The sequence below is a fragment of the Rhinatrema bivittatum genome, chromosome 1, assembly GCF_901001135.1.
Source record: "Rhinatrema bivittatum chromosome 1, aRhiBiv1.1, whole genome shotgun sequence".
NCBI classification, from domain to species: domain Eukaryota; kingdom Metazoa; phylum Chordata; class Amphibia; order Gymnophiona; family Rhinatrematidae; genus Rhinatrema; species Rhinatrema bivittatum.
This window is the reverse complement of record NC_042615.1, coordinates 569,531,956-569,549,895: the sequence shown is the minus strand read 5'-3', so window position 1 is coordinate 569,549,895 and position 17,940 is coordinate 569,531,956. Positions and strand designations below refer to the sequence as shown.

At 47.7% G+C, this 17,940-nt stretch overlaps 1 protein-coding gene across 1 annotated transcript in view; it reads left to right on the top strand.

Moving 5' to 3' along the window:
* The window catches only part of PTCH1 (patched 1), a 105,314-nt gene that overhangs the window by 34,689 nt on the left and 52,685 nt on the right, over positions 1-17,940 (top strand). The window contains 8 exon segments of the mRNA XM_029617582.1: positions 518-716; positions 1,814-1,885; positions 1,887-1,936; positions 3,142-3,289; positions 9,519-9,650; positions 10,001-10,156; positions 11,040-11,138; positions 13,242-13,367. Coding sequence (XP_029473442.1) covers positions 518-716; positions 1,814-1,885; positions 1,887-1,936; positions 3,142-3,289; positions 9,519-9,650; positions 10,001-10,156; positions 11,040-11,138; positions 13,242-13,367 — 982 coding nt within the window.

Below are 17,940 nucleotides of genomic sequence, written 5' to 3'. Positions count from 1 at the left end.
GTGGGTGGGTGTGTGTGTGTTTTCCCATAACCTATTGCCCTCCTAGCTTGGTCTGTTTTTCCTTGAAAGCAGAAGATGCGGTTGGAGTGTAACAGGGCTTTGGCTAACTTATGTCTTCGTCCACTAAAACCCATGTCTCAGGTTCTGTAAAGTAGGTTTTTGGTTTTTTTTTTAAGAGAATAATACAATCCCATGTGTCCGGTGGATCCCATGGCCTCGCTTCAATGAGACATCCATCTGGGGGTGCGGCTGTAGAGGTGCGACTGAGACCAGCAGTCTCTTGCAGACACCCTTTTAAGAAAGATTGATGGGATTTGTTCTATATTTCGAAGGCCTGCTTTTAACCGTAGTGGGGGGGCACACGAAATGCTAGTGACCAAAGGACGGAAATCTTTTTTTTTTTTTAATGTAAAGACTGCACAGCTGTGTGCGGACTCTCTGCTTCCAGGTTTTCCAGGGTGTGTGTTTCCCCTCCACACCCCCCCCCCTCTCATTCTATCTCGGATTTCTTTCACAGAGGTAAATCCCCTTTACAGTGGACAAACTTTGACCCTTTGGAATTCCTGGCTGAGTTAAAGAATCTAAAGTATCAAACGGACAGCTGGGAGAAAATGCTGAACAAGGCTGAGGTTGGACATGGCTATATGGATCGACCCTGCCTGAACCCTGCAGATCCTGACTGCCCTGCCGAAGCACCCAACAAAAATTCGACTGTGGTAAGTTCACCCAGTTCCAGTTCTCCCCCCCCCCCCCCCTCCCCTTCAAACTGTCCGGTGTATTCATTGTTCGCAAGCGTTGGCAATTGTACATCCTGAATAGGCCTTTGATTTATGCGAGGGGGTTGACGTATGCTTGTAAGACGCCTCTAAAATCGGAGCTCTTGACTTGCGGACTCTGGCTCCTGTCCTGGGCACATCTGTGCCCGCAGGAACCGGTGCTGCCCAGATGTTCGGGTGAGAGAAATTCTCTTGTAAGAAAGCCAGTCGTCGAGATAAGCGCTCTCTCTGTCGGGGGGGGGGGGGGAATTTACATCATTTTGTGCGTAAGCTCCCTCCCCCCAACCCTTATTTCATTTATTTCAATTTAATCCTGCTTTTTCACGCCTCACCTCTGCGAATAACAACCTGTCTGATGCTCAGTATTAAGGAGCGGCACTATGTTTGAGAAAGCTGGCACCCGTGGTGGGGCTCGGGACTTCAGGACCCCTGGCAAGTCCTGTGCTGGTGCTGGTGGTGAGGGGAGGGCTGGCTGCCGCCAGAAACGAGAAGAAACCACGCTGCACTGCAAGTCAGGAAAGACGGCAGGGGCCGAGCTTGCCTACCAATCGTTTTATAAATATAATTTTATTCCTTGTTTGTTGGTATTGCATATTCTCTCCCACCACAACCTCTCCACCTCCGTCCCCCGTCCCGTTCCCGTCCCCCCTCGTTCCTGGATAGAAAATGTAGAAAGGTTCCAGAATTAAATGGGGGGTAGGGCAGTGGGAGAAATGTTATCATTGTAAAGGTTTGTATTTTGTTAAAAGAGTTTGAGGTTATATATTAATGAATGAATGAAACTTGCTTTTTAATCCATCTTTGAGATGTTTTATTTTTATATATATATATATATATATATATTAATTACAGTTGTCATTTGTTACTTTATGTATCCCATCCTGAGCATGCACTGAAAGAGCGGAGCATGAAGCCTGATAAATAAAATGCAAAGCGTTTTCCCTCCTGCCTGTATGCACATTCGACTGACCCCCCCCTCCCTTTTCTGACATCAGACTGAGCGGGGGAAGTCACGTTGCATGTTTCTGTGATTCCAGCCTCTTGACGTAGCCCTGGTTCTCAGTGGTGGATGCTATGGACTGTCGAGGAAGTACATGCACTGGCAGGAGGGAGCTGATTGTTGGCGGCACAGCCAAGAACAGCAGCGGAAAGCTTGTCAGGTAAACCCGTGGCTGTAAACACGCACGCGCACAGGGCTGCGGAGGGGTCATCGTCGTGAAGTTTGGGGGCAGATGGGGGTTTTCAGGAAGTTGGATTCAACACATGCCTCCACCGCATGCTCCCTAGCTTGACGTGTCACCTCTCCCCGCCCCCCCCATCTCTCTCTGTTCCTTACTCCGTCCTGCTGTGATCGTGCTGGAAATGTTTCTTATTCCCTTCGGCATTCCTAGCGCTGATGTTCATTTCTGGGACATTCCTGAGAAAGTGACTTCAGACCGCTTTAAACATAACAGACATGGGCCTTATTCAATACAGATTTATTTCCCTGAGGTATAGACTGAGAGAAAATCCCACCCCCCTTTTTTTTTTCCCCCTATAAGGCCCATAGAGAGGCACGTAAGGGTGTGATGTGCTCCAGCCAAAAATATGGGAGGCATAACATTCACTGACAGGGGGCTGCCTGCAGACCATCTTAACGTAAAGGTACAATTATCTGTGCATAGTGTGAGTGCATAAGGGCAGAGCACAGAAAAACCAGGCATTTTCTGTCAAACAGTAATTGTTGTGCGCCGTATGGATTCCTGTTGAATGTCAAAGAGCTTAAGCCTGCTCTTTCTCCACCAAGGAGAGCCAAGAATCTGGCGCTCCTTTGCAAGCCAGCTGCGCATGTAGCGGTTTTAACGAGGGCGCCTGGACTCAGCCTGCGCCCCCTTCGTGCGCACGAGAGAGGGGGGACGGGGCTGCTCGGCGAACGTCTGTATAAGGCTGCAGGGCCGCGCCAGTTCCACAACAGACGCCTGGCAGGCCTTGGTTCCTGCCTGGCGAGGCCATGGTTAGGCCGCTGCCGTGTCTGGGGAGGAGGGAGCTGCTCCCCACACCCCGCCACAGGTCCCTCAGGACTCTTGGCACGGTGAAGACAGGCGACTAGCTCGCGCCGTCGGGCACCGCCGTTGTCTTCTGTTTGGGGCGTTCGGTGCCCTGGTATGAACTTGAGAATAGCCGTGCTGCTGCTGCCTGACAGCATGCGGTAGAGGGGTATGTGTTGAGAGAAAAGCATGCAGGGTCTCCCGTAACAACAAGTTGCTTTGAGCAGATGGGGCTAGAGACTCCGGTTTGAATAACTTCCTACTAATGTTATGCTCCCCCCCCCCCACCCCCGTTCCACCTCCCACCTTCCCCCTTTTCCCGCTGGTGTCTCTTACAGTGCCCAGGCTTTACAGACCATGTTTCAGCTAATGACCCCCAAGCAAATGTTTGAGCACTTCAAGGATTATGACTACGTTTCCCATATCAATTGGAATGAAGATAAAGCCGCAGCTATCCTGGAGGCCTGGCAAAGGACGTATGTGGAGGTAAGGGGAGTATTTGGCTTAGAACCGAATGAGTGGCTGGGGCCTTGGTTTGATCCCCTGGGCCAGGTCTTCTGTTCCCTGGGTAAGCCCGGGCTGGGGGAGGCTGCAGAGGCAGGAGGGGGAGGGAGTCATGGTCATTGCTTAAGGGTGACACCCTGATACAGGGCCTACGGTGATAGGAACTGTGGAAGAAGGCCCTGGTGCTGCTTCATTGCTGCACTGGCCAGGCTGGGTACACTGAGCAGATACAAAAGAGGGGACCCATCCCCCAGGTAAGCTGTGAACGAAGGCTCCAGGGTCCCCCAGCCTCGGTTCCTGCTGAACTGGAGGTCCAAAGGAGCAGGAGGGAACTGAGTGGATATTCCCAAATTGGACCTCATGATATTGTGGGTTTTCTCTCTTCGGCGCTAGCGTGGAGCCTTGCGACGCATGAAGGTTGGCACCAAGCTAGGTGGTGGGGGCTTGCAAGATTTCTTAAGACCATAGGTTGCTGTAAGGCGCCAGAAATACAGAGCTAGCCGGCGTCACTGTCGCTGGAACTCCCTTCATCTTTGGTCATTCATCGTGCTTCTTGATTTGCCTGTGGCATCGGGCACGAGCGCCATTTTAGGCTTTTGCACCATAACTTTGCCTTCGCTGGTCTACTGGTTAGTGCACTGAACTATATAAGCCAAAACTCACTAAGCTGAAGGCTGGAAACGTCCTTGACCTAGGATTGTGTGTGACTTTGGGCCAGATGCGGTGAGGACGGCTTTCACGGGGTTCTGGCCCACTAGCAAAGGATCCCTTGGAGGGAAAATTGCACTTTGCAGCTGTGGTGAAAGATGGGTTGTTGAAGGGGTGTAGATAGGTGGGAGCAGGGGCAATATGCACGCAGACCAGATCTTCAAGCACACGGCCACACCAAAAAAAAAGAATAGGCTGAAGGTCCACAGGTACTTCTGTGCCCACGTGCTTGGTGGCTGATTTCCAAGGGAAACTACCCACAGAGTTCCCCTTTTTGAAAATTAGCTGCAAGGGTGTGAGGGCAGTAAAGTACTCGCAGGCCTTGCACCTGGGTTGGCTGCATGCAATTGCCCCCTTTTTACTCCTTATGCCCTTAGTGAGTGCACCTGTCCAGGATGCAGTCGTGCACTCTGCTGCCAGCGCATCCACCTCCGAGGTGGCAGCGTGCCCATCACAGAAGCATCGTTCCCGCAGTGCTTGTCACCAGGCTGTTCGGGCAAAAGACGGCCCGGGTAAAGGCGGAATTGCCCCTGTGTTGTTGGAGGCTTGTGATGCCAAAGGAGAAAAGCAGTTCTCCTTACCTTCTACCAACTTGGCAGATTTAACAGACGTCATCTCTGTGTGCATTCCTGAAGTGCAAACCTTTTGGCTATGTTATAATCTGCTCGTGTAGTGAGGTGGGGATGGGAGGGTGACTTTCACCCCAGCCTGCTATTCAGCAGTCCCAGTTCGGGTCAGCCATCACTGTTAGGAAACTGCTTTCTTCTTTCCTAATCCCCCTTTTTGGGGGTGACATTCTTACAGGGTAAGAGGTGGCCCTCTGCATTAGCGTTTAAAAGAAAGTGTTAAAGTAAAATGCATGAATGTGTGTCTTCCTCGTATGCACACGCACATGTGCCCTCTGCTTACTGAAATCGTGTGAGCAGTTAGGCATAAGATGCGAGTTTCTCGAGTGTGAGCTGTAGCAGGGAATAGAGTCTGGAAAGCATTAGCGAGGCCCAGAATCTGTTCACAGCTGCGGTCCCATTGGTGAGGTCATGTGACACGATCTGGCCTTTGTTTCCCAGGCGGTGACCTCTGCCGAGCTGCTCCTGACCTCTGTGAACCGCCAGCCAATTAAAATCACAGAGAGAAAGAGGAGTGCCCCCCTCCGAAGAATTCTTTCTTTCTCGATTAGAGCGGCCGTGGGCTGAGCTCTTAAGAGAAAAGGAGGGAACCCAAAACCAACTTCAAATTTTGGAATTGAAAAAGAAGCTGCCCGCGAGCAGGGGGGCTCAGACTGTGGTCTCTTGCTGTAGGGCCTGGGGTGTAATTTTTTGTATGTGACGCCCTGCCCGTGCCCCGGTCTCTGGAGCAGTTGCCGCCTCCGCCGCTAGCCTGCTCGCTTGCTTTCCCAGCAGTTGCCTTTTGAAAGCGGTGAGAATTGCCCCGCAGATGCAAGCTTCCCTGGCTGCCAGCTGGTAGGTTTGTAGTAAAGCTTCAGTTTGTGGGTGCTGTTGAATTTGATTTCCCGAAAGACAATAGGAAAGCCCATTTTTGCTTTTTTTTTTTTTTGCCTTTTCGTTTGTATTTTCGGTTCCTTCAGTGATTCTTGTGGAGGCTTTGCCGAAGTTGATGCAGTTTACTGCTCTTTTGGAGCTCCGGCTTGTTCGGAACTGGAGCAGGTAGCCTGGCACTGGAGATTTTTGTTCCCTTCTGTTTTATATCCCCTCCCAACTTTAGCCCAGTTACAGCAGAAGCAGTGCTCAGCCAGGGTGCATGCCCCAGGGCTCCTTCTGGAACCCCTGCCGTCATGAGCCCCGAATCTGGCCAGGAGGTGTCGCCATTGCGCAGTGATTAGGAATCGCTCCCTCCCACAGGCTGTGAATGGCTGCTTCTGCTCCATCCCTAGCCCCAGCCTGCCCGAGGAGCCTTAAAAGATCTGACCTGCGATCAAGCTGAGGACCTTTGCATGGCAGTGTGCAGTGTGTACAGTGCCTCCCCCAAAAGTAGATTTTAACCACGTCTAGCAAAAGCTCCCCCCTTGGCCCCACGTCTCTCTCTCAAATTCTGAAAAGGGAGCATCCTCAAGCCCAAAATCGGAGCCCGCCCTGCACAGTCGGGGGTTTCTTTGAAGAAGATGCAGGCTTCTCCTTATCCTCCTCCCCGCTTCTCTTGACCTCATTTAGTTCTGATTGGGCCCGATGGAAAGAAAACTCTGTGTAGGCCCTGGGAGCCGGCAGGCGCTCATAGGCTGCACAGGCCTTCTCTTACCCAAGGAAACCTTAAAAGGATGGACAGGGCCTGCGAGCACCTGCCAGCTCATAGGGCTTGTGCTGAGTTTTGTTTCTGTTGCCCCCTGTGCCACCTGAAGATCTCCACCCACAGCCTTGATTTTGGTGCCAACACCCTGCGCAGACACACAGGCCTCACACCCGAGAAAGATACAAGGCCTGCTCAGAAGTAAAGATAGCATAACTCTCCCATTTGGGAAAGTGGCTACTTGGCTGGATATGAGGTTTTACACCTGAGCGGAGGCATGAAAGGAGTGCTTGGTTTTCGGTGCACCTGTGTTTTGCCTGTGGCAGTAGTACAGCCGTCGGTAACGCCTGCCTAGCCCTGATTTCATGCAGTGCAGCAGACAGCTACCGGCATTGCTCTGCTGCTGGGTGCTGGTGATTGCAGCCAGCAGTAAGGACACCACCCTCTTATATTTGGCAGGAGCAATGGCTCATGGACTGGGCCTTTCATTTTCAGTTTTAAACCCATCTTTGCCAAAAAAAAAATAATAATAATAATCCTGGGTTTTGCAAAAGTGAACAACACTTCATACTTTTGTCTCCCGAAATAAACCCTGATATTTACCCACAAAAATGAGGATGCCTCATTCTTTGCACTGATAGTCTTCCACTTTATATAGTCTTCCACTATAATAAAGCAAGGGAGAATCCCAGGATAAAATAAAAAATGAAAATGAAGAAACTTGCTTATGCAGTCAAAGGTATTTCCCATATAGTTGTACTACTCCATTCTGAAACTGCTAGGAAATGTACATTCAGAAGAGATTTGTAGGGTTGCCACAGCTTCCCCACCTTCTATGCAAGGATTAGAGGTTGTGCAGTGTCCCCCTTGGCACTTTTCAAATTAGAATAAAGCCAGTGCTCGGCCTGCTTGAATTCGAAACTTCTCGCCCATCCCGTGGGGGGCACGGTTGCCTGTCCTTAACTGAGGAAGCACTCTTGCTGCCACCTCATCGCATCATTTATACCAGAGGTCCTCGGGCTGCAACCCAGTCTGGTTTTCAGGATTTTCACTATGAAGATGTTTAAGAATTCTTTGCATGCACTGCCTCCATTTTATGCCAATAGATCTCTTCTGTATTTGCAGTGGAAATCCTGAAAACCCAGACTGGTGTGCAGCCCTGGAAGGCCTCAGTCTGAGGACCCTCCAGATTTATGCATTCTTCTTGCCTTCCTACCACAGGGGAGGATCTTTGGTTATCTTATGGCAATCAAGACCGTCACATTTCCCTATGTGAGATGAGATGGCCTTTGTCCCAAGCCATTTCCAGGAGCCGCAGCAGAAGCGTTCACATTGTGGCTCCCTTCAGATTCCTGTGAATCCAACCAGGGTTGGATTTAGGGTTTCAGAATATCCATAGTGAATATATATGAGAGAAACTTGCATATACTGGCTCTCGTGCATATTTATTTCAGATAACTTGAAACCCTGACTCACTGGGGTCACCAGGAGAAGGTTGGGAAGCTTTGTCCTATGAGGCTGGGGTTTTATTTGTGCCGTCAGTGTGACAGAAATCCAGTGGCTGTCCCACAATTGGATATGGCTGAAGATTGGGTGTAGGCAGCCCTGTTCTCAAGAAGCCACAGTTGGGCCTGGCTTGCAGGATATCCACGATGAATATGCATGAGATAGATTTGCATGCACTGCCTCCATTGTATGCAGCTATTTCTTGTGCATATTCATTGTGGATATTCTGAAAACCAGACCTGTTTGTGGCACTTAGGGACCGGAGCTGCTTACCCCTGCTGTAGGTATTCGTCAGCTGGTAGGCACTTCCAGTGGCATGGTGGTGAATGGAGACCATATATAAAGATTTGGCCACCAGTTTATCAGCAGATTACAGAGGGGATTTCCACAGTATGATTTGCATTGGCGCCTTACCTGTTTCTGGGATACATACATACTCCGTGAATCAGTGAAAAATATTCAAAGACATCAGCAATGGAAATGACGCTCTGTGGCATGAGGAGGTCAGTTTCAAAGGATTTATGTGCCTGACTTTGAGAGTTAAAGCTCTTAAATTCATCCTTTTGAAAATTTACTAGAGCTGCGTACCTAAATTTTAGGCTCTTAGTTTCACTAAAACTTGGGTGGCCGTAAGGTGGGGAGTTTACGTGCTTTAGTACTAATTAGATTTAATTACTTGCCTGTAGACTTCGGAGGTCATTTTCAAAAGGAATTACACACGTAAATGTGCCTTTGAAAAATTGCAAGAAAATAATGCTACTTTTACAAGCGAAATTCCTTTGGAAATGGACTCCTTAGGTGTATCTGAGGCAATGAAGGGTTTGCCCAAGGTCACAAACTGTGTCAGTGGGAGAAGCAGAATTTGAACTTTGGCTTTCTTGGTTCTCGGCCTGCTGCTGTAATCACCAGGCTGCTTCTCCTCCACTCCAAACTTAGGAGTCTATAAGTTTTCAACTGAAAAATTCACCAGTTTAGGGGCCTTAATCTAGGCAAATGAGCAGCAGGCCTTTTCAGTTTAGGGACCCTAAATTTAAGAACTTTGAGGTCGATATTCAGAGAGCTGGTGAGTGTACATGCCATCTGGGGAAAGCCATGCATGTGACTTTTTTTATTTCGATATTTTGCAGGCCTTACCCATATAAGTCTGCTGCTGAATATTACCTGGATAAAGTTATGCGTATAGGTTTACTTGGAGAACTTTAGGACTGCTAGTTTTCTGAGCATGTAACTTTAGCCGGACAGTTCTCAAATATGTGCATTCACTGGCTGAAATTTAACTTTGCCCCAAAATGCCTCCAGCATTGCTCCTCTATCTGGCTACATTTTTTCTGCACAATGAGTTGTGCACACAAAATGTACCTGCTCGATGGGGGTGAGGAAATGTTAAAATTTTCACTATTGTCCAGCTAACTCCAAAAGTTAGAGTTGGCCAAAAGTTAGCTTGACAGTGGCTTTGAATATGTGCTTCGTTGCATTTAAGTTACTCACTCGCACTCGCACTCACACACACTCTTACTGCATTTTCAGAAGTAGGCAGCATGCTGCTTACGATCCATTTACATTTCCCTTTTTCTATGTAGGCAATACCTTTTGATTGGACTAACTGAACAAATCTATGCCTAGCGTTCGAGAGTTGTGCTCCCTTCATCAGGTCGGTGACGAGACAGCATACTTAAGTCCAATAAAACTGTCTCGCCTGCTTGCCTGTCGACCCTCACTCCTAGTGGATTGACAGTAGTAAAATTTTGTTTTGCAGGTTGTCCATCGAAGTGTCGCACCAAACTCTACTCAGAAGGTGTTATCTTTCACCACCACTACGCTGGATGATATCCTGAAGTCCTTCTCCGATGTTAGTGTCATACGAGTGGCTAGCGGTTACTTGCTAATGGTAAGAGACTTGGCATTTTACTGAAAACCAGAAGCGTTTGATGGTCTTGCACTGCTCACCACATTTTTAGCCTTTCTGCGAAGGAATGCCGTAAAAGGCATGCATTCTCCTTTAAAAAAAATTGTTTTTTCTCTCACCATGACAGGTTAATTATGCATTTCAAACAATTTTTGCCTCATTTTCAGAAGAGCTTTGAGGGCTTTGTGGTTTATTTGCCATCTACAAACCGTGTCTCGTGCTTCGGAGTGTATTTTATCCATCACAAACTCCAGTAGGGGAAGAAAAGGGGGCGGATACCTGCGGAGGATTTTTAATTTTGCCCCTTGTTCCTCTTCCTGTTCTGGTTGCAGCTCGCCTACGCCTGCCTGACCATGCTGCGGTGGGACTGCACCAAGTCTCAGGGTGCGGTGGGGCTGGCAGGAGTCCTCTTGGTCGCACTGTCCGTGGCTGCCGGGCTGGGCCTCTGCTCACTGATTGGAATTTCCTTCAACGCTGCGACAACTCAGGTACTCAAGGAGTCACTGATCCCGGTGGCTGTGCTGCATGTTTTCTTGCAGGCTGGATAAACACTAGAGATGTGAATCTGTTCCGGAATCGTGTTCGTACTAGAACCGTAGGAAATCTTCGTTTCCCGCGGGACCGCTTTTTTTTTTTTTTTTTCGGCTGTCCTGAGCCAAAAAAAAAATAACCACCCCGACCCTTTAAATCTCATTATTTAGAATTCCCCACCCTCCCGACCCCCTCCCCCCCGATTCCTGACAGATGAGAAAATATCGTACGATATTTTCATCCGTCAGAAAAATGATTCACATCCCTAATTCACATTCCCTTGAATGAATCCTTTGCAAGAGGGGGGAAAAATGCATGGATGCTTGTTTATGTCCCTGTCCACTGGGTTTGAAATTGTTTGGTGTTTTTAAATAAGGAAGGTCCGATCTGTTTGGTGGCTGTGAGGCAGGATGTATCTGACTGTTCGAGTATTCATAAAGTTATTTTCGTATTTTCTATTAATACTCTGAACTTGGTCCTTTCATGTTATTTTCTGGTTTGGGTTAGATGAGGGGGTTTTCAACTCAAGATGCATAACGGTACCCAGCCAGCCAATCTGGGTTTTCAGGATGTTTACAGCGAATAGGCATATGAGAGCTTTGCATGCCCTGCCTTCGCTGCATGTGGATAACTCTCTGTCATGCTTATTTGTTGTGCGTGTTCTGAAACCTCGGACTGGCCATGCAGGAGCTGAGGACCAGGTTAGGAATTGCAGCCTTAGATCGATTTTGTATTTTACCCTTTCCCACGTCTCTAGAAATGTAAACCTGTGGCCTGCAAGGCTGATACTTGGTGCCTGGTTGCAGCCGCTTTGACTATTGGCATTATTCCCTTCTTCAGGTTTTGCCTTTTCTTGCTCTCGGAGTCGGCGTGGATGACGTCTTCCTTCTGGCACATGCCTTCAGTGAAACAGGGCAGAATAAAAAAATTCCATTCGAGGTAACTGTAGAAGCTTAAAACAAAAGAAATGTTTAAATGTATTTGTTTTTCCTAGAGCCCTGTGATAATGAGTTCAGCACGGACAGCTGCATGGACCTCATTGGGGATAAACCGCTGCTTTCAAGGGCCTTGTTTCTGATGCGTTGAGTGAAAAGTCAAAAGAAAACAGATCTGTGATGGGGGAAAGGCTTATTTTTGGTAACGTGACACATTGGGCATTACGCATGTGTGTAGAATTATGGATGGTTTGGCAAAAAAGGAATTGCAACTGTACGATCCATCTGCCCAGTCCAAAAAAGAAAACCGCAGACTGTGCGCACACATTTGCATGGACTCTTTCTGCTGCTGGTTTGCTCCAGTCATCTGCGTACACTAGGAGGAAGCACCAGTGTGCATATGCTGGATGCCCGTCATGTTCTAAGCTGTCTATACTGCCTAATTTGGAGTCCATGGAAGTATTCGGAGGCACTCTTCACATAAAATGGAGTGGGTCCTAGTGGATAGTGTGCCTTTCCCCAAAGCATCTCGTCCTCTTGGTTCAGTACAGTTAATTGTTTCAGTTTCTGGCTCCCTTTTTTTTTTTTTTTTCCCCCTCCTTAAACATAGATCATGACGACACAAAGACACCATGCGGCCCATCCAGTCTGCCAGTCCACGTGTCCTGCTCGGCTTTATTGTCCCTTCCTCTCCCTAGGAGATCCCCTGCGCTTGTCCCATGCTCTCTTGAATTCTGACACCACCTCCTCGAGGAGGCTGTTTCATGCATTGCGGACACGCCTTTTGGGGAGCCTACGGGGAACGGGCAAGAATGTTTAGAGCAGAATTTGATGACCTTCCAGTAGCTGGAGGCTTCTGCCGCCTTCACTCATGCAGAAGAACTCTGGCTTCTTTCACCGTAACTTTCGGACCCAAGCATAGGGTTTCATCTGCGACATGGCAAGATATCGATTTCTGAAAGAACCTGTGTGTGCCCCCTGCTTTTCTTATTTTCCACCGGGTTTGATGCCTTCCCTCCTAAAACCATATGCGTTGTTCAAATCAAAAATTCTGAATATTATACGTTTGTTGATGGATGTGTTGATATGTGATGCGTTTTGACTTGAAAGTTGATATTAAGTACATCTGCTTATTTTTTCATAACACATCTTTATTTTCACTTAATGTGTTCTGTCCGTGAAGGAGCGTTTGCTGCAATTAAGTAAGGTTGGGAATGCATTGCAGATGAACTGAGGCAGCAGGGTGGCAACGAATGCGATGCTGCTCTCTTGGCCTACTTTCTGCAGGGAAGAAGGCTTAGGAGATCACCATGTCTGTGTGTGTGTCCATGAGGTGCTCCTGCCCCCATGCCCAAGCCACCAATAACTTATGTGTTTAGTGCCCTATTCCCGCCAAAATTTTCAAGTCAAGTCGGGTTTCAAGGGGATCCCGAGAAGGGTATTTAGTTTTGTGGATCCACATAAATGGGTGAATGCGTACATTCCAAAAGGGTTCCATTAGTTCTGCCTGCAGCCCCTCGTTAAGCAAAATTGCCAACACAATGAGCCCTGTTTGATGATAACCGCATGCAGACTCACGGCCTAACTTTCAAAGCGGGCTTGGACTTGTAAATGCGCTTTGAAAATCAGCGGGAGCCCCCGCGTGCTGTAGCATGGTACACTCATGTGTGCCTGCTAGAGAGCCGCTGTAAATGCGCGTGCGAGCTCTTATGCGCGGACCTTTGAAAATTGAAAGTACGTGCCTGAGTTATGTCCCCTCCCCTGGGACCACCTCTTTGCAATACATAGGAAATGGCTTTCGTTTACAACCCCTGGGGTACTTTTCAGAAAGCCCTTCCAGGCACATAAAAGCTTTGCAATATTATCCCCAGTATGGATATTTTGCCGTTTAGATGGTGCTGACTTACAAAGCTGGCCTTCCAGAAAAGGGCGCATAAAACGGAGGAAAGAATTGAAGGGCGAGGTGTTGGTTGGAAAGCTATTCTGCATGTGGTGCTGCTGAGTGTTGAGAATCATGGTGTACGGCATGTGCTCAGACTGGACTTTTTTTTATCTGCTGAAACAAGGCCCGTTTGACCTGGTTTTTCAAATGCCTCTGTTTTTGTAGGACCGGACTGGGGAATGCCTGAAGCGAACTGGGGCCAGCGTGGCTCTGACTTCCATCAGCAACGTCACTGCTTTCTTCATGGCTGCCTTAATACCTATTCCAGCTCTGCGGGCCTTTTCGCTCCAGGTAACCGTTTTTTCTCAGGCTGCTGGGTAACCCCTGAAGGCCGTCTAAGTGAAAGAGTCATCTTCCACCCCTTGTTCCCTGAATAAAAGTCCCTCCTGTTCTAGGTCACATGCAGTGAGTGACCTGACTGGATTGGCTTCAAGGAAAAGAAATATGGCCTTATGCTACACTGTGTTTTTTTTTATCTCCTTTTTAAAATATTTTGTTAATATCCCTTTAAAAAATGCTCTATGAATCCTGATGAAACTCTGGTCTGCCTGCACAGCTCCTTACTATCAGTGGTACAATGGGAGTCACATCTCCAGAAATGACCTCAGGAGCTTGAAGTGGTCAGTTAAAGGCACAGTAGCAGGAGGGCCATGACCGTGTCGAACTACCCCCATAACAGGGCTAGGAGGCGCTCCGTCTGAAGAGCCACAGTCGGCTCTTGGATCCAAATGTGTGGAAATACATATTTCAGTATTCATTGTAAATATCCCGAAAAGCAGACCTGTCTGTGGCAAGTGGGGGTAATTTTGTAACAGCCCGCCTAAGTTAGGAGGCTAAAAAAAAGTGTGCATGAATTACAGCAGTTTTCAAAGCCCCTCTGTACGTATTTTCTCTTTTGAAAATGACCCCGCCAAAGTCACCTGCACAAAATACCACCTGCTGTTAGGTGTACGGAACGTTTTTATGAAAATGTGTGTGCGTACCTTTTTGAAAATCCAAAAACTTGCACATAAGTCCAATCACCTCCCCTCCCGACTCCACCCCTGCTTTGAGCCAGGTAAACATAAGTTTTTCCTGCAAATCGAGCAACCAATTTTGTAAAAGGCCACTTCTGCGGGTAAGAAGCCCCTGTGTCACCTACAAAAAAAAAAAAAAGCCATTTGGATATCCCTCTTAAAGGGTGATTTTGAAACGGCCCACATAGCACTAAAGTTGAGGGTGTAAGCTCTCCACGCAGGCTGCACGGAGCATTTGCAAAGCAAAAGCACGCGTGTGAGTTGGACTGGAAGATCCTCGGGTAACTGGCCGAGTGCGCGCACGCATCATGAAGTTGCACCTTCTCTACAGAGAGCGGGACTTCCGTGCGTACTTTTTGAAATTGGGAGTGCCCGTGCAAGGGCTGACTCTGCCTCCTGGAATTCCTCTGCCCGGTTTGGATATGACCTTCTTATATGCGCACTTTTATACTCACTCGGCCCCGGGCTATTTTAGTACAGTAATAATGCTGGATGTCAGCATCCCTACTCCTCAGTCTCCTTGGAGCTCTGCTAGGAGTTTCCTTTTTTATAGGTTTCGTGAAAATACAATTTTGCTCTATTTGTAAATATTGTAGTTTGCACTATTGTAAAAGGATCGGATAAATGAACGCAGGGCTCAGTTCAATAGTACAATTGCCAAAGGTTAAAAAAAAAAAACAAAAACCTCTTTTTAAATAAAGCAAACGCACGGAGCAGTGAATAAGTTAGAAGCCACGTCCCCTGTTCTCTCAAGGATCCTTTCTGTCGAGAATAGGGGGTGTGGAGATGTCTTGGGAGCTGATGGTTTGGGGTTTTAGAGAAACCATGATAAAGAATGCAGACTAAAAATTTAAAAAAAAACCCACCTCAATGTTTTTTTTTTTCTTCTCTTCTCCTTTATTTCCTTTTCTTAAAAGTAAAGGGCAGAAGGTGTCCCCAGGAGGGTTCCCATGGTAGGGCAGCGCTGCAAGAGTCAATTTATAGCCTAAGCTGACCTTTAGCATGAAACGGAAACCCCTAGATCCTTGCACTACAGTCCTTGTGCCTGGGTTCCCCCGTTCGTTCATTTTTCATGCTGCTTGATCTCTGACCTTCCCCGAGGAAGCACGGGCTGTAATTTTTCTTAATACCTGTGGCAATCCTTGCAGCTCTAGGGGATCAGCAGTGTCCGCAGAAAGCAGCAGAGAGATAAGCTCTTAGCAATTACAGCTGCATAAAGACATTCATCATTCGCTCATTTGCTCTGGGGGGTTTTTTTTTCGTTTTTTTTTTTGTTTATATTCTTCTCAGAAGAAAACTTGGGTGCTGAGAGATGAAAAGAGCATAAACCGTAGTCTGAATTTTATAGGGTCTTGGCATTCGGGTGTGTTTGCATAAGCACTGCAGTATGAAAGCAAGAGACTCTCCCCTCCCTCCCTCTCCCTCTCCCTCCCCCTCCCTCCCTGCGCTTCACCTGGCAGGTGATGCCTTTAATCAGCTTTCAGAATCACTTGGCCCTGCAGTACTGAACTGGGTGGTCTGTGTTTACAGTTGGATCTCTTTATTTGCAATTTCTCCCCTCACCCACCTTCATTCTTTTCATTCACATTTGTTTAAACAGGCACGCTGACAGGTTTCTTGACACACTTTCTCCTACCCTTGTTCCAGAAGCTTTGAAATATGACTTTTTTTTTTCTTTTCAGGAACGCTGAATTCCTGTTAAAGTGTTAATGAACCATTACGAGAACAGTGAGAGGAAAAAAAGAATCCATTTTTTTTTCCTCATCTGTTTCTCTCCCTCCCTCCACACATCTCTCTCACCACAAAGTTATGACAGTGAGGTATCTCTAAAAACCTCCTCTGCTCTGGAGGCCCTCTATCTTTAGCTGCTAAGGGAGAAACGAATGGCTTCCTGATTAGCCCTTACAAATGCAAACCTGGCTTTCCAGTCTTGCATGTCCATGGTTTCTCCTGTCTCTGAACCTTTCCCAGTAAGCCGCCCTGCATAGTTTCCTGCTCTTTTGAGCTCTTTGCCTAGCCTAGAAGTTGGGGTGAAGTGCAGCAGTATTCCTGTTTGGATTTTGAATTTAATTATTATTGGCCTTTACCCAGTCCTGCATTCAAGGCGAGTTACAATCTAAGTCTGTACCCCGAGGCAGTGGAGGGTTAAGTTAGTTTTCCCGAGGCCACAAGGAGCATTGGTGAGAAGCAGGATTTGAGCCTTGGGTTCCCAGCTTCTTAGCCTGCCGTTCTAACCACTGGGCCACTCCGCCGCTCCAAGAAAGGTTTTTGTCTCTGAAACCCAAAGCATCTGCTGCTGGTGCTGTCACGTTGGCCCCGCTGGAGCTGCTTGAAGCACATTTATGGCTTCTCTCCTGTAGTGCTCCTCCCCCGCATGGATGCAGGTGCAAATGACCTGAAACGGTGCCTCACATGCTGACACAGCGCGAAGGAGAAAAGGGGCTGTCGGACAGGAGAATTATTATTAGACTTCTCAGGCCCGAGAAAGCTTTCCCTCTTTAGGGAGCAGTTTTGTAATATCCCGCCTTAGTTAGCCAGCAAATAACATGCATATGTTACACCGGTTTTCCAAGGAAAAGTATGTGCCTACTTTCTCTTTCAAAGCGATCCCGTTAAAACTACCTGAACCTACTTATGTCTGCTAAAACATCTGCACAAATTTATCGAGAAATTTTATGCCCATACTTCGTTTTGTTTTTTGTTTTTTTTTAATGGAAAAATAGGCACGCAGGTTCAAATCCCACCCCAGCTCCACCCTTGGGGAACATCTCTGATCAGGCCGGGTAAATGTCCGCACGAAAGAGACGTACACGTGTAGGTTTCCCCTCATATTGGGTGGGCGATTTTTTTTTTTTTTGTAGAAAGCCATTTCTGCGGATAAGATGCTGCTTTACCTCTGGAAATGTCTTTGGAAAATTTTTCTCCTGAAGGAGAGCTTAAAAAAAAAAAAAAAAAAAGAAATCCTAGTGCCATTTCTTTCATTCTTCGATTACCGTTTAGGACCATGGGGCAAATCCAAAAACTTTCCAGCTCCCGAGATCTCCCGCTTTCTATGCCACCATGGACAGATGAGACGCGGGTGTGGGGGGGGGGGGTTGCCAGTTTCTCTCTGGCAATACATAAGGCCTGAAATGGTTTGGATCGGGCCTGTAGTTTTCAAGGCAGCCGACCCCCCCACCCTTCATTTCAGTGTAACTACTGCTCTGGTGCTCACAGAAGCCGTTGTAAGGATATCTCTGAAAGCAACACACACACACACTCTCTCTCTCTCTCTCTCTCTCTCTCTCTGCACGTGCATGGTCAGCTTTCGAAAGAAAGCGAGGATTTGGGTACGTTCTCTACAACATATTAAGAGAAGGGGAGGTGAATGTATTGTGTACAGATTAAAAATATATATATATAAAAATTCTGGTATATATACATATATATATCCAAACAAAATGCAGAGCTGTGAGAGAGCGCCTCGGATAAACAGGCAGCAGTGAGTTGGAGCAGCGCCTCTTGCCTTCCCGATCTGCTCATCACCTCTGGCTATGGAGTACACCCACTCTCGCTGTGTGGTCCTGCCAGGAACAACACACAACCGCACACAGCCTGGGCAGGGCCCCAGCCTCGCAGCCCCCTCCGTGCCTGCAGCACAGGCAGCCTTTCTTCTCATCCTTCACGGAGCAGCAGGAGAGCACCCACAGTGCCTTATTACTGAGAGACGGCTTTCCTAGGTCCAAATAAACGGCTCGTTTTTTAGTTTCATGTTTTGATGGGGGGGGGGGGGGGGTCCCTCTTTTTCCTAACCATTAAGTGGAGATCAGCCACATTCAAATTTTTGGGGGTTTTTTTTTTCCTTTTTA